The 25,258-nt window shown below is 38.6% G+C and overlaps 1 protein-coding gene across 3 annotated transcripts in view; it reads left to right on the forward strand.

Annotated features, from left to right (window-relative positions):
* Positions 1-25,258, forward strand: part of MEIOB (meiosis specific with OB-fold) — a 32,891-nt gene that overhangs the window by 2,837 nt on the left and 4,796 nt on the right. For 2 of the 3 annotated variants that reach the window (XM_057529626.1, XM_057529627.1), the window contains exons 2-11: positions 2,483-2,559; positions 4,855-4,912; positions 10,327-10,458; positions 12,206-12,278; positions 14,464-14,659; positions 16,796-16,896; positions 17,799-17,851; positions 17,939-18,034; positions 22,051-22,152; positions 23,613-23,766. In XM_057529626.1, coding sequence (XP_057385609.1) covers positions 2,491-2,559; positions 4,855-4,912; positions 10,327-10,458; positions 12,206-12,278; positions 14,464-14,659; positions 16,796-16,896; positions 17,799-17,851; positions 17,939-18,034; positions 22,051-22,152; positions 23,613-23,766 — 1,034 coding nt within the window. In that variant the 5' untranslated portion in view covers positions 2,483-2,490. The remainder of the gene's footprint in view (positions 1-2,482; positions 2,560-4,854; positions 4,913-10,326; positions 10,459-12,205; positions 12,279-14,463; positions 14,660-16,795; positions 16,897-17,798; positions 17,852-17,938; positions 18,035-22,050; positions 22,153-23,612; positions 23,767-25,258) is intronic. The other variant, XM_057529628.1, reaches the window with a different exon arrangement.

Genomic DNA, 25,258 nt, shown 5'->3' on the forward strand with positions numbered 1-25,258 from the left:
GGCACACAGGCCTCCGTGAATAATTGTTGTACTGATAGGAATGGAAAGCACATACAGGAGGCACAAACACACACACTCCTTCCTGGCCCTGGAAAAATGTCAGCAAAGTTTATGAATTGCCCCCTTCAGCCCTCTGCTCGCAACTCCTCCATCCTGGGCCCAGGACTCTGACTCACTCTGGCCTGCTCAGAATTTGAGACCATGGCATCAAAATCAGAAAGTTGGTGGGGTTTGCCCTTAGGGTCTGACTGACAGCCTCAGCTGACCTGTGGGTCAGAGCCAGCAGCTAGCAATGCCTCTTCCTTGTCTGGGTCCAGAGTCCCCTTCTCTTTTTCCAGAGCCACAACAAGAGTAAGGACCAAGCAGTGCAGCTTTGTCCTCTGGAGGAAAGCTCTAGCAAGTAGGAGCATGAGGGGCTTGGGCCCTACCATGCCCTCATGAAACCTAAAGCAAGGGACCAGGAAGGCCCTGGGAGGAATGGGCCAGGCCAGGCTGGGCTCTGATCCAGGCGGGAGGTAGCCCTTCAAAAGTAGGAGGAGGGCACAGAACTCAGGGAAGGGAATTTGGGAGACCTGGGTTGGGGGGCTGTCAGAGATGGTCATGGTGTATCTAGTGTCTGTAGTATAGGGTCAGCCTCATAGTAGACACTCCACAACTATTACCTGTTACATTGCCATCATGTTACCTTAACCAGACTAGTTTCACCACCACCTCTTCTTTACTTTTACCCTTATCAAGTATCTGAGTCAGTGGCCTTGAGGCTGTATACATCTCTAGTCCCACATCTGGCCCTCTGTTTTCGTTGCTCCTCTCTGAGCCACCCCCCCATCCTGATTTAGGGACTGATACATATCAGACACTCAACCAATGCATGTTGAATGAATAAACTATGTATAAAAACCAGGTAATTGCAGTACTCTAGATGAGGAATGACTGAGCCTTGGGCTGAGGAGATGGCATTGGAGATGGAGAAAAGGAGATATTTAAAATATATTTGGAAAGTAGAAGGGACAGTAGTTGCTCTTGAATGGTGTAATCTCTGTATCACCATATTGAGCTCTTTATTTCATGTTAATTTTGTATTTCTCAAAATGTCCATGTAGAGAAGCAAGTTGTCATTTTTTTGGTAGACAGACACTAAGGTATATCACCATATATTTTGAATAATAGTAGAAAGTGAAGGAACTTCAAAGAGTTCATGTGATATCACTTGTAAGTCAATAACCACCAAGAGATATTAAGGGGTAAAAATTTGGAGAACTCAATATGTAGATGGATAGTGTTTTTACACAAAATCTGGCTACTGAATAGTTCTTCCTCTCTAACTTCAAGTGTGTAGCACTTGACAGGCTCTCAATAAATGTTTGTTGAGTGGATGGATGAATGAATGAATCCATCAGGGTTTGTCAAGAATTTCAGAGACTGAAATTGCATAGTAAGCGAGATCAGACTAGGCTGAAGAATAAGTAGGACCTTAAGGCTGCTTAATTCCCCATTGTTTATTCTGGCTTGAATGCAGAAGCTGCTACATTGGATAAGAATGAAAAGCAGTGTTCTCATCTGTCAAGAGCCTGTGAACATCTAGGCACCTTACGTACATTATTTTGAATTCTCACAACAACACTGTAGGGTAAATATTATCCATATTTTGTGGATGAGGAAATTAAAGCTCAGTAATTCAAAACATTTGGCTACAAACTAGTGGCGCTGGAATTCATAATCATATTTGACTAACTCCACAGTCTTCCTGAAACTTGTATTATGCGACATGTCCTGAAAGTGCAGCCTGTAGCTGAGGGCATTCACTGTTAAAGAGGCCACGTAATATGAAGTGAAATGCAGTAAATCTGCTAGTTTGGTGTAGCTGACAGTTGTTATTACACTAAAACCTTTTCTAGTGATGATATGGAGGGACAAGCCACCATTTCATTTATTTGTTTATTGAATGCTTTTTATGTGCAAGGTAGCATTGAAATGCACATACAAAAAATTTTTAAGATGCTACCTCTGCCCTGATGGAGCTTACTTACCATCCAGAGGTGAGGATAAAGTACTACCTATCCCCTTACACAGTGTAACTAAATGCATGATTCGAGGTGGTTACAATAGAGTTTTGCTATGTTTTTTTAAAGTAGGCTTTATGGTAATAAATATTTAAATCTGCAAATGTCCCATTGAATCATCTCTCATCTGAAACTAAATTTGCAGGGTGCTCAAATATTGCTAAATTATTTTTTTGAAAAGTGAAAGTTAAAAATTGAAACCTAACTATATCATTCAAAACTTTAAAAGGACATTTTGAAACATGCTTTTTACAGGTTGAATCTAACTTGCATTTCATTGTTGTAACATAAAATTTTCCCAAAGAATGAGTAGAATATCCAGTACTTTCCTAATAAATTCTTTTTTCAGTCTTGGAATCTTTCAAGGTTTATTTCAGTTGTTTAATTTATGCATCTAAATTATATTTTCTAATATGCAGGTAAAAGAATGGCTAACTCCATTGCATCAAAGAACTTTACTGCACTTTCAGACCTGCATCCAAATATGGCTAATCTGGTAGGTTTCAGCGGTGTAGTGGTTCATTTGATCTCTGTTGAAACTTTAGGTGGTAATATTACATTATGTCAACATTATTGATTCGTTTCAACACGTGCTTGTATAATTGACAAGTATACAGATAATCACTGCATTAGTGATTGTTAGATATTAAACACTCCTAAACTTCTTTGTATTTATGCCAGCTAAATGAAAATTAATCTTTCTTTTGTCTACGGATTAGGAGATTGTAGATATGACTAGCGATTGTTAAAAATTATCAAAAGTTTACTTGTATTATATTTTATTTTATTTATTTATTTTTGGCTGTGTTGGGTCTTCGTTGCTGCAGGGGCTTTCTCTACTTGCTGCGAGCTGGGGCTACTCTTTGTTGCGGTGCGTGGGCTTCTCATCATGGTGGCTTCTGTTGTTGCAGAGCACGGGCTCTAGGCACATGGGCTTTAGAAGTTGTAGCTCGCAGGCTCTAGAGCACAGGCTCAGTAGTTGCGGTGCACAGGCTTAGTTGCTCTGCGGCATGTGGGATCTTCCCGAACCAGGGATCAAACCCGTGTCCACTGCATTGGCAGGCGGATTCTTAACCACTGCGCCACCAGGGAAGCCCTTGTACTATATTTTAACTAAATACTTAGTAAGTACTCAAATTTAGCATTATAAAATTAAAACATTGTCGTTCAGCAGTATCTATTCTCTAGTCAAATTGTACAAGTTATATACTGAAATACTTGCTATTATGCTGCTTTTATGAGATAAAGGTACACAAAAGATGTATTTCTGAAATCATTATGTGAAAATTCATTTTGGGGGAAGGGGTTCTGGGGGAATCAGTCATGTCAAGTATGCCAAGATGGTTATTTATTTAAAAGAAATCTAGGTGGAATCATCTTATAAGGTGAAGAACTCATTGTAAAGCAATTATCATACTGCCTTACTTTTCCTACCCCCAGCAGTCTGCTGTTTACATTTGGAATTTGCAAATCAGATTTCTTAAAATGGGATAAATTTACATATAACTTCAATAATTTGCAATTTAAACTTTATTAATGTTAAAAATAATTATTGATTTTACAGTTTTTCTTGAAAGGTAAACTATTTGCTAATTGCCTCTTCAGTTAGAAAATCTTACTCAATATTTCCATTAGTTGTTTTCCCAACAAAATTCAGTGAGATCTGCATGCATATGGAATTTAAAGAAATAATAGCAATGTGTCTAAATGTAATAAGACTAGCTAATAGCTCAGCTAGGATGTGGTAGTCTTAAAAGCTTGAATGTATTTTATTTATATTTTTTTCAGATTTATTTTGGCTGCGTTGGGTCCTCGTTTTTGTGCGCGGGCTTTCTCTAGCTGCAGCGAGTGGGGGTTACTCTTCGTTGCAGTGCGTGGGCTTCTCACTGTGGTGGCTTCTCTTTGTTGCGGAGCACGGGCTCTAGGCATGCGGGCTTCAGGAGTTGTGGCTCGTGGGCTCTAGAGCACAGGCTCACTTTGTTTTGTGCACGGCTTAGTTGCTCCGTGGCATGTGGGAACTTCCCAGACCAGGACTCAAACCTGTGTCCCCTGCATTGGCAGGCGGATTATTAACCACTGCACCACCAGGGAAGTCCTTGAATGTATTTTAAATGTAACAGATTATTGCAAGGTTGAAATCAGTTGCTAGAATTAGTGATATAAATTCATCCTTTCAGAAAAAGGTAGTTATTTTTATTTCTTAAAGCATTTAAAAAATACTTAATTTTTCTTTGTCACTGAAGAGAACATTAAACATTTTAAAGATATTAATATCTTTAAGGTTTAAGATCTAGGACTTCAGAGCTTAGATTTATTAGCAGCAATATGCAAGTTTTGTTACAATCTGATTTATGTTACTGTCCAGCATGTTTGCATTAAGAAGCTAAGCAATTTTATGTGGATTGTTAGAAAACCCTATATAAAAGAAAGCTTTGAAGACCATGGTAAATTAAATTGCATTATACATGTGCTTTGAATGAATTCAGTAAGGACTGATAGCATAGGGCAGTTACTGTGCTCCACCTAATGATTGAAAATAAAGTAGAAACATACTAAGTATTAAATGATTATATTTATAATATCAGTTAACTGTCTTATTACTTTGTACTACTCCTTGTGGAGCTGAACATTTATGAAGTTGTTTTAGATGTTTGTCTGGAATAAATACATTTAAATGGTTCCTAGTTAAAAATGTTTGTTAGAGCCAGTAAAATATAACAAGTCCATGAAATTAAATTTACCATCTCCATATGTGTTTAATATTCATCTTCTATAACCTTTTGTTTTTCAGAAAATAATCGGCATAGTTATTGGAAAAACAGATGTCAAAGGCTTTCCAGACAGAAAAAGCTGAGTTCTATTTAACTCTTTGCTCCATTTTTCATCAACTGTGGCTTATGACTACAACAAAGTATATTTAAGTGATTAAATTTCTCATGCCTGTTTAACTCCCTAAGAGCAACAGCCATGTTCTCTATTGCATGGTAAAGTACTTGATTTAAGGCCACATGTGTGGCCTTAAATCATTCTTAATGATTTTATTTGATATCTCTAAAACATAATTTTAAAAGCTGTGTATACAGTACTAAAATAGCTAAATTGGTCAACTCATTAATGTGTATCAACGAGTACTTATTGAGCACCTCCACTCTGTAAAACCCGGTGTAAAGGTAAGAGAGAGAGATGTTGTATGTAGTCTCATCATCCTCAGTTATCAAAGTGTCTGAAAGGATGGACGTGGAGCTAGTTTGACTGGGCTCAGCACCAAGTCATCTGAGATCTATTCTATGTACAGCTGTGAAATTGGGGTAAATAAAGCTGGGATGAGAATTAAATGAGCTCATACATGGAAGGGTGTGTAAGGCACAGTAAGAACTCCATGTTAACTATCAATATCAGCCTAAGAGATACAAGTACACAGGTTAATCTTCATAGAAGACAGAAAGTGATAAGGAGGAAGGTTTTCCAGCAGGGATATGTCGTGACAGTGTTGAGCGAGAGAAGTATGGCAGCAGTATCTATGTATTTACTCAAAGAACCAGACAATTCAGTGGAAAAAGATCATCTTTCACATGTGGAAAATACAGTTAAGTTTGGCTTTAGTGGTTCTTATTGAGTTGCTTGAACTGTGCAAGAATTTTAGGACTATGGAAACACAATCCGAGACTAAAATTGGATTTTTAAAATCAACTGACCCTCAAACTTTTGTAGTTTACATGCAGAGATAAACTATAGAATGCCAAAAGTAGCAATTCACTATTACTAGCTTTTAAAGTGTCAATGCTTTTTATTAAAAGGTACAGTATAAGTCCTTCTAAACAGCCTGAGGGAATCCGAGCTCTAGTCAGCCAGCCAGTAATTTTGACAGAAGAAGACAATTAACTGTGGCTGTGTTAATTGACTTATGGTGTAGTGATAGGTACCTTTATTTTTATTTTATTTTTTATAATATTCTGTTGTTAATTTTGAGGTAAATAGCAAAGATGTCATCTCCCACCCATACTCATTTGTCTTCTCTTTACTGCATCATAATTAATTAGATCAGAATTACCACTTGAATAGTTTGAGAAATCCTGCATCTCTGTTTTCTAAGCTGTAAAAGGAATAACTTGAAATATATGAATTAGAAAAGGTCAATATTTCAATATTTGCTTAAATTACAGCAATTAAATATAATTTTCACCTATTAGACGGTGAGTGTAGGGCACCATTTCTGTAGTGTTTGACTATTTTTTTTTAAATTTATTTATTTATTTTATTTATTTATTTTTGGCTGCGTTGGGTCTTCCTTGCTGTGTGCGTGCTTTCTCCAGTTGCGGTGAGCGGGGGCTACTCTTCGTTGTGGTGCGTGGGCTTCTCATTGCGGTGGCTTCTCTTGTTGCGGAGCACGGGCTCTAGGCGCGCGGGCTTCAGTAGTTGGGGCACGAGGACTCAGTAGTTGTGGCTTTTGGGCTCTAGAGCGCAGGCTCAGTAGTTGTGGCGCACGGGCTTCATTGCTCCGCGGTGTGTGGGAACTTCCCGGACCAGGGCTTGAACCCTTGTCCCCTGCATTGGCAGGCGGATTCTTAACCACTGCGCCACCAGGGAAGCCCTGACTATTTTTTATAATTGTCTGTACAGTATTCCTTTTTTGGAGAAGATATGCTTACTGACTTTAAAAAACATTACACATATCAATATACTGTCATAAAAAATTCAAGCAGTGCAGAAGGTCATAGAGTCAAAAAGAGAAATTCTTCATTTAACCCTCAACTTTTCCCATCCCAGCCCCACCCCAAAGGTAAGCACTAATCACAGTTCAATAGATATCTATAATGTGCATTTGTATGTTAGGTTGTATTACTTTTTAAAAACTTTTTAATTTGAAGTATAGTTGATATATAATGTTATAGAACTTACAGGTATACAGTATAGTGATTTACAGTTTTAAAGTTATATTTCATTATAGTTATTATAAAATACTTGCTGTATTCCGCGTGTAGCTTATTTTGTACCTAGAAGTTTGTACCTCTTAATCCCCTACCCCTATATTGCCCCTCCCCCTTCCCCCCTTCCCTCCTTCCCCCTTCCCTCCTTCCCCCCTTCCCTCCTTCCCCCTTCCCCCCTTCCCCCCTTCCCTCCTTCCCTCCTTCCCCCCTTCCCCCCTTCCCCCCTTCCCTCCTTCCCTCCTTCCTTCCTTCCCCCCTTCCCCCCTTCCCCCCTTCCCTCTCCCCACTGGTAACCACTATCTGTGATTCTGCTTTTTTGTTATATTCACTAGTTTGTTATATTTTTTAGATTCCACATATAAATGATATCATACAGTATTTGTCTTTCGTCTGACTTATTTCACTTAGCATAATGCCCTCCAAGTCTATCCATGCTGCTGCAGATGGTAACATTTCATTGTTTTTTATGGCTGAGTAAAAATTTCATTGTGCATATATATATGTGTGTGTGTGTGTATATATATATATATCTATCTCACAACTTCTTTATTCATCTGGTGATGGACACTTAGGTTGCTTTCATGTCTTGGCGATTGTAAATAATGCTGCTATGAACATTGGGGTGCATGTATCTTTTCAAATTAGTGTTTTTGTTTTTTTCAGATATATACTCAGAAGTGGAATCGCTGGGTCATACGGTAGTTCTATTTTTAGTTTTCTGAGATGCGTCCATACCGATTTGCACAGTGGCTGCACCAATTTACATTCCCACCAACAGTGTACAAAGTTCCCTTTGTACATTCTCACCAGCGTTTGTTATTTGTGTTCTTTTTGACGATAGCCATTCTGACAGGTGTGAGGTGATAGCTCATTGTTGTTTTGATTTGTATTTCCCTGATAATTAGTGATATTGAATATCTTTTCATGTGCCTGTTGGCCATCTGCATTTCCTCTTTGGAAGAATGTCTATTCAGTTCTTCTACCTAGTTTTTAAATTGGGTTGTTAGTTTTTTTGATGTTGAGTTGTATATGCTGTTGATATATGTTGCATATTAACCCCTTATTGGTTATATCATTTGCAAATATTTTCTCCCATTCAGTAGTTTGTCTTTTCATTTTGTTGATGGTTTCCTTTGCTGTGCAAAAGCGTTTAGGTTTAATTAGGTTCCATTTGTTTATTTTTGCTTTTATTGCCTTTGTTTTAGGAATGGATCCAATAAAATATTGACACAATTTATGTGAAAGAGTGTTCTGCCTATGTTTTCCTCTAGGAGTTTTATGGTATCTGGTCTTACATTTAGGTCTTTAATCCATTTTTAGTTTATTTTGTATATGGTATTAGAGAATGTTCTAATTTCATTCTTTAACGTGTAGCTGTCCAGTTTTCCCAGCACCACTTATTGAAGAGACTGTCTTTTCTCCATTGTAGATTCTTGCCTCCTTTGTTGTAGATTAATTGACCATAAGTGTGTGGGTTTATTTCTGGGCTCTCTATCCTGTTCCATTGATCTATGTGTCTGTTTTTGTGCCAGTACCACTGCTGTTTTATATTACTTTTTTAATTAGGATTAATCTCCAAAATTTACAAGCAGCTCATGCAGCTCAATAACAAAAAAACAAACAACCCAATCCAAAAATGGGCAGAGGACCTAAACAGACATTTCTCCAAAGAAGATATACAGATGGCCAACAGACACATGAAAGAATGCTCAACATCCTTAATCATTAGAGAAATGCAAATCAAAACTACAATGAGGTATAATCTCACACCGGTCAGAATGGCCATCATCAAAAAATCTAGAAACAATAAATGCTGGAGAGGGTGTGGAGAAAAGGGAACACTCTTGTACTGTTGGTGGGAATGTAAATTGATACAGCCACTATGGAGAACAGTATGGAGGTTCCTTAAAAAACTAAAAATAGAACTACCATACGACCCAGCAATCCCACTACTGGGCATATACCCTGAGAAAACCATAATTCAAAAAGAGTCATGTACCAAAATGTTCATTGCAGCTCTATTTACAATAGCCAGGACATGGAAGCAACCTAAATGTCCATCGACAGATGAATGGATAAAGAAGATGTGGCACATATATACAATGGAATATTACTCAGCCATAAAAAGAAATGAAATGGAGGTATTTGTAATGAGGTGGATGGAGTTAGAGTCTGTCATACAGAGTGAAGTAAGTCAGAAAGAGAAAAAAAAAGGACATGAAGAACCTAGTGGCAAGATGGGAATAAAGACACAGACCTACTAAAGAATGGACTTGAGGATATGGGGAGGGGGAGGGGTGAGATGTGACAGGGTGAGAGAGTGTCATGGACATATATACACTACCAAATGTAAAATAGATAGCTAGTGGGAAGCAGCCGCATAGCACAGGGAGATCAGCTCGGTGCTTTGTGACCACCTAGAGGGGTGGGATAGGGAGGGTGGGAGGGAGGGAGATGCAAGAGGGAAGAGATATGGGAACATATGTATATGTATAACTGATTCACTTTGTTTTAAAGCAGAAAATAACACACCATTGTAAAGCAATTATACTTCAATAAAGATGTTAAAAATATATATATATTACTTTTTAAATTAGCAAAACAATAAAGAAATTTTATTTTGGAAAAAAGGTACTTGCTGACCCCTAGTGGTATCTTTTTTTTTTTTTTTAAAGAAATTCACGTTCTTTTATTTATTTATTTATGACTGTGTTGAGTCTTCGTTTCTGTGCGAGGGCTTTCTCCAGTTGCGGCGAGTGGGGACCACTCTTCATCGCGGTGCGCGGGCCTCTCACTGTCGCGGCCTCTCTTGTTGCGGAGCACAGGCTCCAGACGCGCAGGCTCAGTAATTGTGGCTCACGGGCCCAGTTGCTCCGTGGCATGTGGGATCTTCCCAGACCGGGGCTCGAACCCGTGTCCCCTGCATTGGCAGGCAGATTCTCAACCACTGCGCCACCAGGGAAGCCCCCTAGTGTTATCTTTTAGCAGCACACATTTATTTGTTTTGAAATAATTTAGATCTGAATTATGACTTAGGTTAAAACAACAGTAAGAGAGAAATGGAGACTCTAAGCTAATATCTGGATGGTTCAAGCCTACATGTCATTTCCCTCCAAATATACAGATAACTGGGGAAAGGGAACATAGGGGTAACAGTGAGGTGAGTTATCTACCTTGGCAGCTTAGAATTCATAAAAGCATAACTTATATAATTTATATCTGAAATAATATTTTACACCATGTGTTTGAGTGTTTTTAGCATCAAATAATCATATTTGTTCAAAGTTAAAATAAAACTTTTCATTTGAAAAATAAAAGCATTGGTTTTCCCTTAGATATTGGATCAGAAAGGTACACTTTCAGTTTCACCATTCGTGATTCAACAACCCATTTTGTAAATGCAACATCGTGGGGCAAGGAAGATTACATCAGATCACTTTCTGATGGCTTTCGTGTTGGCGAGTGCGGTAAGTTGGCATTGATTCTTAAATTGTTTCTCTTACAGTATTATTCCCATGATATGTTTGTGATAACTACACTGAGGGAGTCAAAATGAAATAAGACACAATTCTTATTCTCAAGAACCTTACCAGAAAAAAGTCAAGTGTTAAGAGTATAACACAAGGCATTCAGCATTTAATTGAAACATACAAACATGATAATCACATATTTTTACTAAGTAGCTCTATGATCTTTGGCTTATTTCTATTTCACTTTGCATCAGTCCTTCTTGTGGCTCTAATCATTTATCTTTTTGTAAACATATAATAGGGATGCTAAATAGATTTTGATAAAAGATATTTGAATTTTTAATGAATTTTAAGAAAACTTCAGCCTAAAATACCAAATCTTTCATATCGTCTACCCATCCCAATAGCCCTCTGATGGTACAGTGTAGTATATTGAAAAGAACAAGACCTTGAGAACAGGTAGATCTGGATTCAATTCCAAGTACCAACATTTATTACATTGTGGCTTTGAGAAAATTTCTTAATCTTGTTGGGTCTCAACTATGAATTAACACCCTATAGATTCTTGTGAATGTTAAATGAGATAGTGTGCCTGTTATAAAGTGTAGAACTTAGTCACTCAATAGATGACAGCTCTAGCCTCATACAAGAAACAAGAAAGCATGTATACCAGCTCTCTTTCATGGTAGAAAAAAGAAGGGAAAGGGTAACACAGACAATTAAACTACTCCTCTCTAACCCTGCAGATCAAGCAGCCTAGTACCCATACTAGTTACTCAGCACCCAATCATATTATTAACTTTCAGGATTACATATAGTATCTCTCTAACTGAATAATAAGGTAGTTGAACATATGGACTATGAAGGCAAAAAACTTTGCAAATGGTCACAGGGCGCAGTACAAGCAAAACATTTCTTGGTTGAATGCCAGAACATTAGTTACCTAGAGCTAAAGATATATTTCGGTATTAACCTATGTTCCATGTTGATGGTTGTTGTGAGGATGAATGAGATAAGGGATTTTAAAGGTGTAAATCTGATGATGCTTATAGAAGTAAATAAGATTTTGGTGTGGTAGAATAAAAAGATTACAGATTTTTGAATTAGAATTACAAATAGAATTAGAACAGTTCTAATTCCAACTCTACTACTTTCTAGATATAATACCTCAAGAAAGTTATTTAACCTCTGTGAACTTCAATTTCTTCATTTGGAAAGAGGGATAATAATGAGGGATGGTTGTGTGAGGAATTAGCAAAATAGAGCACAAAAAAGTCTAACATAGACCATAGGAAATGGAAACCCTAAAATGTTAAGTCATAAAACTGATAAGTTGTGGGGCTCAAATCAGGACCCAAATTTTGCATTGCTCTTTCTAACTACCACTATTATTTTTGAGGACAGCTGTGAATTGGGTGAAGATCAATTTATTTTATAGAAGGGCATGTTGTAACCAAATCAAATGTTCAGTGTAACTGATTGTAATTCAATAAAGTAATATTAATGTGGATCATATGTTGGGATTTAAACACAAAGTATAAGAAATGTCATCTGAGATCAAACTGATTGGTCATACCCCAGGATTCTGTTGCTCACAGTGCCACAAGAAAATGATTGTGAAGGATACATAACACCAACTCAAAATTAGAAATAACATTGTAATGTTCATTGTTATGTACACTCATTTTTTAAATTTATCCTGTTACTTTTTTGTAATAGCATCATATTTTCCCCTCTGTTTTAGTGATAATTGAAAATCCCCTGATCCAAAGAAAGGAATTAGAAAGAGAAGAAAAGTTCAGCCCTGCAACTCCTAGGTAAATCTAACACAGAGGTCAGAATGATTACTACTTTATGCCAGAATGATTATTACTAATAAGTTTATGCCAGAATGATTATTACTATTAAGTTTTTGCATGTCAGATTAACAGAGAGCTTATTAAAAGTGTATACTTCAGTTTGAAAATTAAGAGTTTAATTCTGCTTCACAATATTTATCTTTGATTATGAAGTAATTTACTTTGACATAAGATCACATAAAAAATGGCTTTGTTTTTAGTACTTTGATTCTCATTCTTAGATTACAAAAATCTGACTCTAGTCACATTAAAGCTGAACAATGAAAAGGTAAATCATGGAAGTCATATATCTATTTTTTCATCTCAATTTATAACTCTCTTCACATGCCTTACTATCTTAGTTCAGGTTCCAGGGCTCTGGAAGCAGAGCCCAGAGGAGGATTTTTGTGCAGATGATTTGTTGAGGGAGAGCCATTAGAAGCAGCCTGTAAGGATAGCATTGGGGGGAAGGTGAGCAAAGAGGCAGGTTCAGCAGGAGCCCAGTCTCATCCTGACCCAGATGGGAGCTCTGGAGCATGAGTGGCACCTCAAAGTGGTACCACCCTAAAGAAAGAGGCCTGGGCTTTTGTACCCTATATTTACAAGTTATTGGCTGAAGTCCACCCCCTACTCCTGCGGAGGAGGGAAGGCTTAAAGGTATTTCTGGCTGAGGGCAAATCTCGAGAGAGAAGGGTGTAGCTGGTAAAGAGCTCTGGGTGGGCACAGAAGTCTCTACTACACATGCACCTGCACCCATTTTTCTGACCTCATCTTATAGGTCTCATTTCTCTGCAGCCACATGAAGAGTCCTCCACTTTATGAACATCCTGGGCTCATTCTGCACTAACAGCATTGCATGTTCCCTTCCCTCTGCAAAGAACAATCTTATTTGCTCTTCTCATTGAAGTGTCAGCTTAAATGTCACCTCCTTAGATCTTCCCCCACCTACTCTGTCTGTAGTAGCTCTTCCAGTATGCATTACTAGGACTTCGTCCTGTATACAGGGTATGTGTACCATCATAACCCTGATCACAATCTGGGATTATTTGATTAATTGTTCTTATCTGTCTCCCTCTCTCACATGTAAACTCCATGAGATCATAGGTCTTGTGTGTCTTCCTCACCACTGTACCCCCTGTGCCTAGACTAGGGTCTGGCACATAATAGGCTCTCAGTAAGTGTTTATGGAATGAACACATGAATGGAGGGAGGGAAGAGCATCCTTGGCAGAGGGAACAAACATGAAACCTCCTGGCCTTTTCCAGAACAGTTAATAGTAGTTTAAACCTTATGAAACTGTTGATGTTTGACTACGTTTTTCTCTAAAATGGCAGTTTTATAGCCTAGGAATATGATGTGGCTGGAATATAGTCAGGGGAACAGCAGGAGGAGAAGCTCGAGAGAGAAGCAGAGACACTTCACAGACAGCTTTGCTTGTTGTACCAACTTCATGCTTTGGTGATGGCTAGCCCAGAAGGTCTTTTGAGCTGGGAAATAATATATTCATATTCGTGGTTTAGGAAGATCACTTTGGCTACCTGAGGAGGACGGACAGTAGGGGAACAAAGCTTAGGAGACAAGCAGTAGTTTGGGTAAGAAGTGATGAGAGAAACACCTAAAGCAGTAGCAGGGGGAGGAGGCGGGGGGCGGGGGGGTCCTGGATTAGAGGACTAGAAAGAGGCTCCATGGAGGACACTTGGGAGTTGATTGGCTGGAAGGGGAAGAGCACCTCAAGTGTGTAAATATTGTGCATCTGTTCCTACAGAGCACCACAGAGGTAAGGAAAGCACATAGGCAGGGCAGTCAGTGTCATAGAGGTGGAAATCACCCTCCCCCCCCCACAATGTTTTAGAGTGCTTTTACACCCTTTTTTTTAAAGAGAAAGAAATGAAACTCAGAGTATTGTGCAAGATCAGACTATTAGTGTGCTTAAAACTCAGACACAGTTGGTCTTTAAAACATTTTCTTAATGAAAATACATTTTAGACAAAAAATATTTTACAAAGCTTTTCAATGTTTCTAAGAGTGAAAAGTCTAAATCTTCTTAATATAATTTTTAAAATATAGTTTAAGTTACAACCAAAGTTTGACTGTGAACTTTGAAGTATTTTTCTATTAGAAAATAATTTGATATTAACTTCTGGTGTGTGTTTTTACAATTTAGCGATTATAAGCTATTGCTCAGTGAGAATCACTCAATGGTAAAAGTTTGTTCCAGTTATGAAGTGGATGCGAAGCTACTTTCTTTGATATACTTACCTGTTAAAGAGTCTTGTGATTATTATTCATTGGGTGACATTGTTGCAAACGGACACAGTCTTGATGGGAGAATTATTAATGTCCTTGCAGCTGTGAGGTCGGTAAGTTAAAACCCCAACAAAGCCAAGTTCAATTTGGTGGGGGGAGTTCTATCATTTTATTTGTGTTTGGAAAGTAATAATCAACTGGAGTGAAATTTCCTCTGTATCTTGATCCATCCTCCGTTGAATTTAGAAAATAACACTTCTCATTAAAGGGAAAGCAGCATTTTAGCTGTGAATGAGTAGCAAAATAAAATTGTATTTGAATGTTAAATGCAGTACACAGTCATAAATGATCCGCTAACTATATGAGAGCTTTTCATACTTGAGTTAAACAAAAGGCACAAATAGAAAGGGTAAATTCATTGACTTTAAGATCTCCAGGAAGTTCTTCGAAGGGGCTTTGTTTGAATAAATCAAGGAATCAATTCAGTGCGTGTTCTCAGAGCTGTCCTGAGTTGAGGGAGAGAGCGAGAAACCCACGGTGCTGCAGTAGGGGCCCTGTGAGCTAATGCATAGCATCAGGTGCTGAAAAGCAGGGCAGAACGACACTCCATGGGGTGCCGGGGAATGTCTCACCATCCTTTGCTTCCACATCTCCCTCTTACCCAATTATTGCAGCAAGTTTTGAACTCCATTGGACAGACTAGAATCACTTGGCAGGGAGCAAATTTTCACAAAATAAAGTATACAAATAAAGGGGCAAGAACAATTTTCAATATACAGAATGATGATAATCAGAAGATAAAAAAAGGGAAATAGATTTGGCTACTTATAGTTAATGTTGTAAGTAATTGCTAATTGCGTTTCCATATTAAATGACTGAGTGTCGACTATCCCCATGACAGGCCAACAGAGGCCTGCCTGCGTTGTTCCCCAGCCCAGCCCAGCCCAGCCCAGCACAGTGCCTGCCACACAGTGAGCACTCAGTATCATTCAGGATGGAGGAATAAATACCCGATATGACAGTATTGAAAAATGGGAAAAATTCCTTTCTGGGCAACTTAGGTTCAATCTTACTTAAAGGCAGGATATGATCTCTCAATTTCCCTGAAATTCCATATAATGCCATTATATTACAATGTAGTAAGGATTTTCTAAAACTCAGTATGAATATAAAACCTGCAACAGCTTTTTCCATGTCCCCCTTCCTGCCTCCACCCCTTGAGTCTAGTACCACCTTTCATAGGATTATATTATTTCTTTTATTTTCATGCCTTTTTTCTCCCATTTTGCTTCCATCCCTCTTACATTTCCTTATCTTTACGTTTTTATTTAACCTGTTTTCTTCCTTGTCGCCTCTACTTAGGTCTCTTCACTTTAAAACTCCTTTTCATACAGTTTTCTTGCATGCTGTGATATGGTAGGCCTCTCTCATACTCTGGCTGTCCTTTCCTCTGACTTTCTTTCTAGATGCTCTCTTCTGCAGGCAGCTGTGACTCTTTCTTCAGCTTCTTCCCAAGGAGCTCAGCCCTGACAACAGATGCATGGGTGACAGTGGCATAGGGGGCAGCTGACTGTTTATGCTTGGGCCATTGCTGTGTGGCCATCAGAGGTGCTGCTGTTCCATGTGAGAACTCCCTGAGGGCACAGAAGGGCCCCTGAGTTCACCCCCACCTCCATGATCCTCTTACACCACAGTGTGGACTGAATCAGACGGTATATCAAAGCACATTCCCATTTATCCCTCTTTCGATTCTCACCAGCTTGTCCCTAGGAAGGCAGCAAAGGAGGTATCAATATCCATACCTGGGCTAGCAAGACGAGGACACTGAGGCCCAGAGAGATGAATTCATCCAGTCACATGAACTCCGTGCCAGGCCCTGCGCTAAGCCATGGGGATACATAGATATTGAAAATGTACTTTCTACCCTCAATGAGTCCACATAGATGCCACCCAGGGACTTGTCATGGAGCATTTGTTCTAACATGTTGAAAAGATCCCACAGTCTTGACTTAAAGCACACATATCTGTATCTCTCTTCAATCAAAGTGTGTGACTTACAACTTAAATACACCTAGTTCAGAGATAAAAGATGCTGTTAAATCATCAAATATATATTAGTGATTCTAGCTATTTTGATATTTCTAATTTGTTGTTTAAAAGGTAAACATTTGAGTATTTCCATCAACAAACATTTAAGTACCTCTACAACTCTAGGTGAAGAAAAATAATGATTTTCTTCAATTTCTAAGGTTGGAGAGCCAAAATACTTTACAACTTCAGACCGAAGAAAAGGCCAGAGGTGTGAAGTTAAACTCTATGATGAGACAGAGTCTTCTTTTGCAATGATATGGTAACTTCCCACATCTGTTCCAAACTATGAAATCTGTGCTGTTATCACCAAGTCAGACATTTTAATTTCATCAGGAGATGATGGATTTCATATCAGGAGAGGAGTAACGATAGAGAAATGGTGTTTAAAAAATAAACCTTTCTCTTGTATGTTGAGTCATTACAGTCTATGATTACCTTAAAATGAGATCTTTAGATGGCATGGGATTTCATAGATGGACTCTACTGTAACTTGTTTATTATTATACTCTGTTTTGTAACAAATCGTCATTTACTAAGTCTCATTGATAAAGAACAAGCCAGACTTTCTGTGATTCCTTGGGTGGTACCCTGGAGCCAAGCCATGGAAAGATGGTAGAAAAACAAGCATTGTCACAGGCTGGGTTCTATGGGCCTCCCAGATGTGGGGCAGGGCTACATCCTGAAGCATCACAGGGTATAACATGGTACTGTTTAGACTCCAGATGCCTGGGTACCAAAGAAAGCACGTAATTTGAAACAGGGCTTCAACCTATCAAGTCCCCCGAGCAGTTTATCCATGGTGGGGCCCTCCCTTAATGGCATGAAAGAGTGACTTCAAAATTTTTAAACTTGTAGTCACTCAGTTCTAACTAGCCTGGAGTGACCTGGGTGATAGGAAAAGAAGGAATTGAAGGAGCAGAAGTTGTTAGATATGAATGGTGCTGAAAGGAATGATTTTCATAGGTGTTAAATTTTCTGTGAGATAGGGAGTATAGCCCTGCAAAATGCAGGAGAAGCCAAAATCCTTAACTGTGCCTTGGACCGTATGGGGGATTATTAACCTCATCAATTAAGACATCCTTTTTCTGGTAAATAATGTGGTCACTGCCAGTTTTTTTCTAATGTATTTGATTTTTATCACTTCTTTTTTGACACACGCAGTTGGGATAATGAATCTATTCTACTTGCACAGAGCTGGGTGCCACGAGAAACAGGTATCATACTTCAATGATTGTGTTCAATATTTGTCATTTTTTTATCCCTCTGTGTAATAATTTTAAAATGGCTTTTTTCCCAAACAGTAATATTTGCCTCAGATGTAAGAATAAGTTTTGACAAATTTCGGAACTGCATGACAGCAACTGTAATCTCAAAAACCATTATTACAACTAATCCAGGTAAAAAGCTATTTGAAATTTTTTATCCCTTTGGAAATGACTACATCATGTATTCCAATATTTGTGCAGTGTGTTTAAGAATGAAAATGAAGCTTGGATTTCATTTGAATGAAAAGTGAAAAACTGCTTCATATGACTTTGAAAAACTTACAATGAGCTATATCTTTGATATCTTTACAAAAGAAATGTGAAAAACCAGACTCATTTTTAAAGCATCATCTCTTGTGATGATTTTGAGAGCTCATTGCTATTGATTGGATAACCTAAATTATTGACTATTTAAAAAATTAATTTTACTGCATTCAAGTAACAGCACTAGAGAGTGGAGAACATATATATAGTATCATTAGTTCATAATTGTTAGTGGTTGTTAAAGGGTTTAAAGCTGTTCTAGCATGAAATCAGGGAAGCAAGTTTGGGGAGATGAGGGGTTGGTGCCCTTAAGCATCCTCAGAGTGCTTTGTAGTGCAGATAGAAAGATCAGCCCAACACTGCAGAAGAGTACAGAATTCCCAGAAGTGAATAATCCTTCAAAATCTCAAGAAGATATAAATATAGTAGGTATCATTTTAAATATAAGTTCATTCTACTGGTCAATAACGAAGCATTAATAGTGACTGAGAACTATAAAGCAATTTTGTCTTTGACCAAACTTATCAGAATTTTTAAAAGTAAAATTACTATGAGATATGATATAAAATAACAAGACTTTTTAAATATAAGTGTGTTGGATCTTGCTCATCTACTGCAGGAATGTTGTCTCCTTAAAAGCTGTGTCATGGGAGGTGATACGACACTCATTGATTTGTTCTTGTTGAGCTCTCGTCTACTGTGCACATGCTGTGTGCTGGGCACTGTTCTGGGTCCAGTGACAAAACACAAATATCTCTCCTGCTCATGGAGCTCACGTCCTAGCAGGGGGTAGACAGAGAATGAACAATAAAGATAGCACATCCATGAATTATGAAATGCTTGAGAAGTAAAAGAGGAACAGGGTCAGGAGGGTCTAGAATGCCACGGTGTGTGTAGGGCAGGTTGCTGTTTACATAGGGTGGTCAGGTAGGCCTCACTGGGAGGGCAACATCTGAGCAAAGACGCGGTGAGGCAGTGAGGGGGTTAACAATGAGGAAAGAGCACACCAGGCAGAGGGACCAGCCAGTGCAAAGGCCCTGAGGCCAGTGTGGCTGGATCTGATAGAGCAGGGCAGGAGGAGGAGTGGAGGTCAGAGAAGAAATGGAGGTGATCGAGAAGGACTTACTGATAAAAGAATGCTGGCTTTTACTTTGTAGGAAAGGGGGAGCAGGGCAGTGACATTATCTAAGTTCTAAAAGGATTGCTCTGGCTTCTTTGTTGTAAATTAATGGGGACACAACCATGGTCTGTTCTTACCACAGGGCAATAGTGTCACTCTTCAATTACTTTTTTTTTTCTTTTGAGGAGAGTACTATGGTTTCTTATTTTTAATATTTTATTAATAGACTAATAGACTATTTTTAGTATATTTAATAACATCAATGATAGAAAATCTTCATCCTCTAAGGGTAAATTTGGTCTGGGAAAATTTCTAAAAGACAGTTGGATTTGTCTGGTGGAAAAGGTTATCAAGCTTGACAGTACTAATCGTATCGAAACCTCAAGACTAAGTTAATGAGACAGATTTTAAGGATGTTGTGCATTTGGCTCTGAAAACAGATTCAAAGGGGAAATGTCAAAGTGTTTTGAGCAATGCTAACATCATTAGAATAAATGCCTTATTTCTCAAGGAGACAAATATAAAGGAGAATATGTATAATGGTGTGTGAATTTCAATATGCTTATTTAAATCAGTCTTATTTCTAATTTCCTGGGCTACACATGCCACATAGAAATTAAGAACCTCTAAATGGTTTGAGCTTTCATCCTAGCCAGCATGTCCAGGCTTCCTGCCCCAAGAGAGTTCATCAGATGGGGAAGGCAGAATTTCTGTCCCCCCACAGACAGTCTGGGATGACCCTGTTGTCCTTAGAGCTCTTGACAGCAGTGCCTACACCCCACCCTTCCTACCAGCTTCTGTCCCAGGATGCTCATTAATTTACAGATATTTAGTGAATGCCTTTTATTTGCCAACTATTGAGGTAACTTTAACACTTTCTGGAACAAGGAAGTACATGAGTGGATGGATGCTCAGATGGATGGAAGGATAGTCACTATAACTGAAGTACAGAAATGAAAAGGCAAAACCCCTGTCTGGGATTCCAGTCTAGTTCTGAGAAAGAACCAACAGTGATAAGACTTGTGGTACAACAGGACGAGGAGGAAGAAACCCTGACTCTGTCCAGGGGAGTCAGGGGGTCCAAGCATTGGCAGGACGGTTTGCAGAATGTTGGAGATGGTGAGGGAGGGCTGAAGACAAGCAGGTATTAGAGGTTGGGGCTTGGAGTTGAAGGGTGTCAGAGTTAGAGAGCCCCTCTTCAAAATCAGATTCGTGCCTTCTGGCACATTATCTCACTATTCCTGAGGATACTCATGTCCCAAATTGAGGAGCAAGCTTTTTTTTTTTTTTAAAGTATTTTATTTATTTATTTATTTATTTGGCTGCTTCGGGTCTTCGTTGTGGTATGTGGGGTCTTTAGCTGCGGCACGCAGGCTTCTTTCTAGTTGTGGTGCACAGCTCCAGAGCACGCAAGCTCTCTAGTTGTGGCATGCAGACTCTCTAGTTGTGGCGCGTGGGCTCCAGAGCACACAGGCAGGCTTCTCTCCAGTTGTGTCACGCGGGCTCTAGAGCACTCAGGCTCAGTAGTTGTGGTGCGTGGGCTTAGTTGCCCCGTGGCATGTAGGATCTTAGTTCCCTGACCAGGGATCAAACCCACATCCCCTGCATTGGAAGGCAGATTCTTAACCACTGGACTACCAGGGAAGTCCCGAGGAGCAAGGTTTTGTTTTGTTTTGTTTTTTAATTATAAGAATCTTTTTAAAAAATTAATTGGGCTTCCCTGGTGGCGCAGTGGTTGAGAATCTGTCTGCCAATGCATGGGACACGGGTTCGAGACCTGGTCTGGGAGGATCCCACATGCCGCGGAGCGGCTGGGCCCATGAGCCACAATTACTGAGCCTGCGCGTCTCGAGCCTGTGCTCTGCAACAGAGAGGCCGCAGCAGTGAGAGGCCCGCGCACTGCGATGAAGAGTGGCCCCCGCTTGCCGCAACTAGAGAAAGCCCTCGCACAGAAACGAAGACCCAACACAGCCATAAATAAATAAATAAATAAATAAAATTTTAAAAAATTATTTATTTATTTATTTATTTATTTTTGGCTGCATTGGGCTTTCTCTAGTTGTGGCTAGCGGGGGGCTACTCTTTGTTGCGGTGCACAGGCTTCTCATTGTGGTGGCTTCTCTTATTGTGGAGCATGGGCTCTAGGCACATGGGCTTCAGTAGCTGTGGCCCGTGGGCTCAGTAGTTGTGGCTCACGGGCTCCAGAGAGCAGGGTCAGTAGTTGCGGCACACGGTCTTTGTTGCTTCGCGGCATGTGGGATCTTCCCGGACCAGGGATCGAACCCGTGTCCCCTGCATTGGCAGGCAGATTCTCAACCACTGCACCACCAGGGAAGCCCTGGAGCAAGCTTTTTAAACAACCTTAAAAAAATTTTTTTTCTGACTAGAAAAGAAATACATATAAAATTCAAAAAATACATAAAAACATAAAAAGAAAGATCAGCTGTAAATTCACCATCTCATAAGAGATAATCATTTCTTTGATACATATTCTTCCAGATAACTTTGCTCATGTATCTTTTTTAAAATGAAAGGGAATTGTATGACGATGTTTTGTAAGCTGCTCTTTAAACTCATGATATCTGGTTTACATCTCTCTGTGTTAATGGGGCACCCCATCACATTGTTAATGGCTTTGTAATATTGTGTTTGATTGTATTCTTATACGTCTTCACTTTTTACTGTTAAAAATAATTTTGGATCATTTACAGTGATTTAAAAAATAATCAGTTTGCTGTTTACTTATTATGCATTTTCAATTAAGATACACCAGAAGCTAACATCCTATTGAATTTTATAAGAGAAAATAAAGAAACGAATCCTCTGGATGATGAAATTGACAGTTATTTGAAAGAATCCACAAATTGTAAGTGACCTTTAAATATTATTTGAATTTTTAAAAGGCCAGAATTTGGGCCTATAAAGTTACTTAGTAAAAGATATTATATTCTTATTATGTAACTGCTACACTTCCACTTTTTTTTAAAAAAATTAATTAATTAATTAATTTTTGGCTGTGTTGGGTCTTCGTTTCTGTGCGAGGGCTTTCTCCAGTTGCGGCAAGTGGGGGCCACTCTTCATCACGGTGCGCGGGCCTCCCACTACCGCGGCCTCACTTGTTGCGGAGCACAGGCTCCAGTCGCGCAGGCTCAGTAGTTGTGGCTCACAGGCTTAGTTGCTCCGCGGCATGTGGGATCTTCCCAGACCAGGGCTCGAACCCGTGTTCCCTGCATTGGCAGGCAGATTCTTAACCACTGCGCCACTAGGGAAGCCCTATACTTCCACTTTTAATAAGGTAGTTTAAAACTTTTGGAGGCTTATATAACCTTTTGCCAATCTGATGAGAGCTATGACCTTTTCCCCAGAAAAGTAGCTGTACCCACACATAGAATTTTGCATAAAATGTCATGTGTTCACAGACCCCAGACTGAAGCTTGACTTTAAAAGGGATGCTGGGACTTCCCTGGCAGGCCAGTGGTTAAGACTCCACGCTTCCAAAGCAGGGGGCACGAGTTCTTTCTCTCTGGTTGGGGAACTAAGATCCCACATGCCTCGTGGTGTGGCCAAAAAAAAAAAAAGGATGTGGTTTGTTGCCGTCTGTGGCTTATGCTTAGACACTCAGGAGAATGGGGAAAAGCAGAGGGAAGACTTCAATCATTCCCTGAAGGCATGTTCTTGTAACTTCATCCTAGGAGGTGAAATACTTCCTAATAATTACTCTCAAGAGAGTAAGTAACAATTGAATTAAGCATGAAATAAGTTATTCTGCAAGTCACATTAACTTGTAAAAGAAGAACTTTGTTATGCTTTCCTGGGGGATATTTAACATGTTTCCTTTCTTTCTTTCTTTTTGTTTTGTTTTGTTTTTCGGCTGCGCAGCGTGGCTTGTGGGGAACTAAGCCTCGCGGTGCAGCCATAAATAAATAAATAAATATAGTCTCTTCACCATTTAAAAAATTGAGTTGACTTGTCTTTTTCTTATTGATTTTTAAGAATCCTTTAGATATTCTGGATATGAATCCTTTATCTCCTTATAGATTGCTAGCATCTCCCACTCTATGGCTTGCCTTTTCATTCTTTTAATGGAATCGTCTGATGATCAGAAATTATTCATTTTAATAAAGACTAATTTCTCATTCTTTTCCTTTTTTGCTTTTATGTCCTTTTATATAATCAGTTTTAATATATCATATATAATAATTTTTCTATTACATAACTTAAGCTACTACATATTCTCATTTGAGCTTTGTAGCTTTTCTATTTGGATATAATCCTTCGGAGTTCTTAGAATATATTTAGAACTTCCATGACTTTTTTTTTTTTTAGTAAATACAATAGTTGATGTCTATACAGTTGAACAATTAAAGGTAAAAGCTTTGAAGAATGAAGGAAAAGCTGATCCTATCTATGGAATTCTTTATGCTTACATTTCTACACTGAACATTGATGATGAAACTACAAAAGTAGTTCGAAATAGATGGTAAGCAACCAAATTACTTTTAGAAAGTTCATTCTTATAAGATATAAAAACAATTATTGTTAATAAATTTTAAACTCTATAAAAGTTAAGCTATTCTTTGACATAATAGTGGTTATGCATTTGAATAGTGGTTATGCATTATGCATAAGTGGTTATGCATTTGACAAACTATTTAGATTCAAAATTATAATTGCCTTTTAAAGCAAAATTTAATTTACTGTGTTTCAGCAACCCTAAAATAGAAAGATATAATAATGCCGAAACTTTAAACTGGGATGACAAACTATTGTTTTATGACAATTCAAAAATTATTTTGGTGACCACATCCTATAGCAATAGAAGTAATAGCATTTTAATAAATTATTTCAACTGTATGAAGAATATGATTTCCAACCTCTCCTAGGTCAAAGTTAGTATCTACTTGCATAGAAAAGTAAACCCAAGTAGATTTAATAATCTTAGCCAAAAAATGCTTGGCAAGAAAATTCTAAAATGTTATTGTGAAAGTCTCCCTATGGATTTATAATTGACATTTTTATTGACATAGTTCTAGATTCACATGGCACTGTAAGAAATAATATATAAACTGTACACTTTGTCCAGTTTTCCCCAATGGTAACATTTTGCAGAACTATAGTATCACATCATAGACAGTAATGACATTAATTAAATCCATTGATCTTATTCAGATTTCCCCAGATTAATATGCATCGTGTGTGTGTGTGTGTGTGTGTGAAATTTCATATAGTTTTATCATGTGTAGGTTTGTGTATCAACCACCACAATCAAGAAATTGGCCTATGGATTTTTAAAACATTGTATGATTTGGTATTAAAGTTGAAAAAAACTAATGTAGAGGCTGTTATGTAAGGCAGGTGTTTATTTTTTGAAAAATATTTTTCAAAAATTAAAAACAATGTTATTGTCTCCCTTATTTTTCCTACATCTTTAATATTGATATCTGAGGAAAAGTATCTAAAATTTAATTCAAAAGTGATCTGTGGCTTACAAGAAACCAGTATCTTCAGATCATTCCCTCTGCTTGAGAAATTTGAATTAGTCTTCCTATTCAAATTGGCAAAGTAATGACTGCTTCAAAAATATAAAAGAGCATGGAATTACCCCTTAAAGAGAGGAGAATGTGTCACTAGCAGTACTAGCAGCATTTAGAGTGTGAACCTCCCCAACCCTCAGGTTATTCTGTGGATGTACAGAGGACTTAGTACAGGACCAAGTGAGCATTCATGGAACCCAGGCTTTCTAGGCACAAGACAGGATTCCTGCCCTCAAACTCTGAGCCAGGAGATAAACAAACATACCTGCAATAACATGGAATAGGATGTGATAGGGTGTAAGTCCGTGCTGAAGTGTAAGTTGTGCAGCTGTTCAGAGAAGGGGGGGAGCTGGGGTGCAAGTGAGGAAGGCCCCAGTTGGGGAGTGATCCTGGGCAAGAACCCCAGCATGGGGGAAGGTAGGAGGCAGAACTGTGAGA

Source organism: Balaenoptera acutorostrata, chromosome 15, assembly GCF_949987535.1.
Source record: "Balaenoptera acutorostrata chromosome 15, mBalAcu1.1, whole genome shotgun sequence".
Taxonomy (NCBI): domain Eukaryota; kingdom Metazoa; phylum Chordata; class Mammalia; order Artiodactyla; family Balaenopteridae; genus Balaenoptera; species Balaenoptera acutorostrata.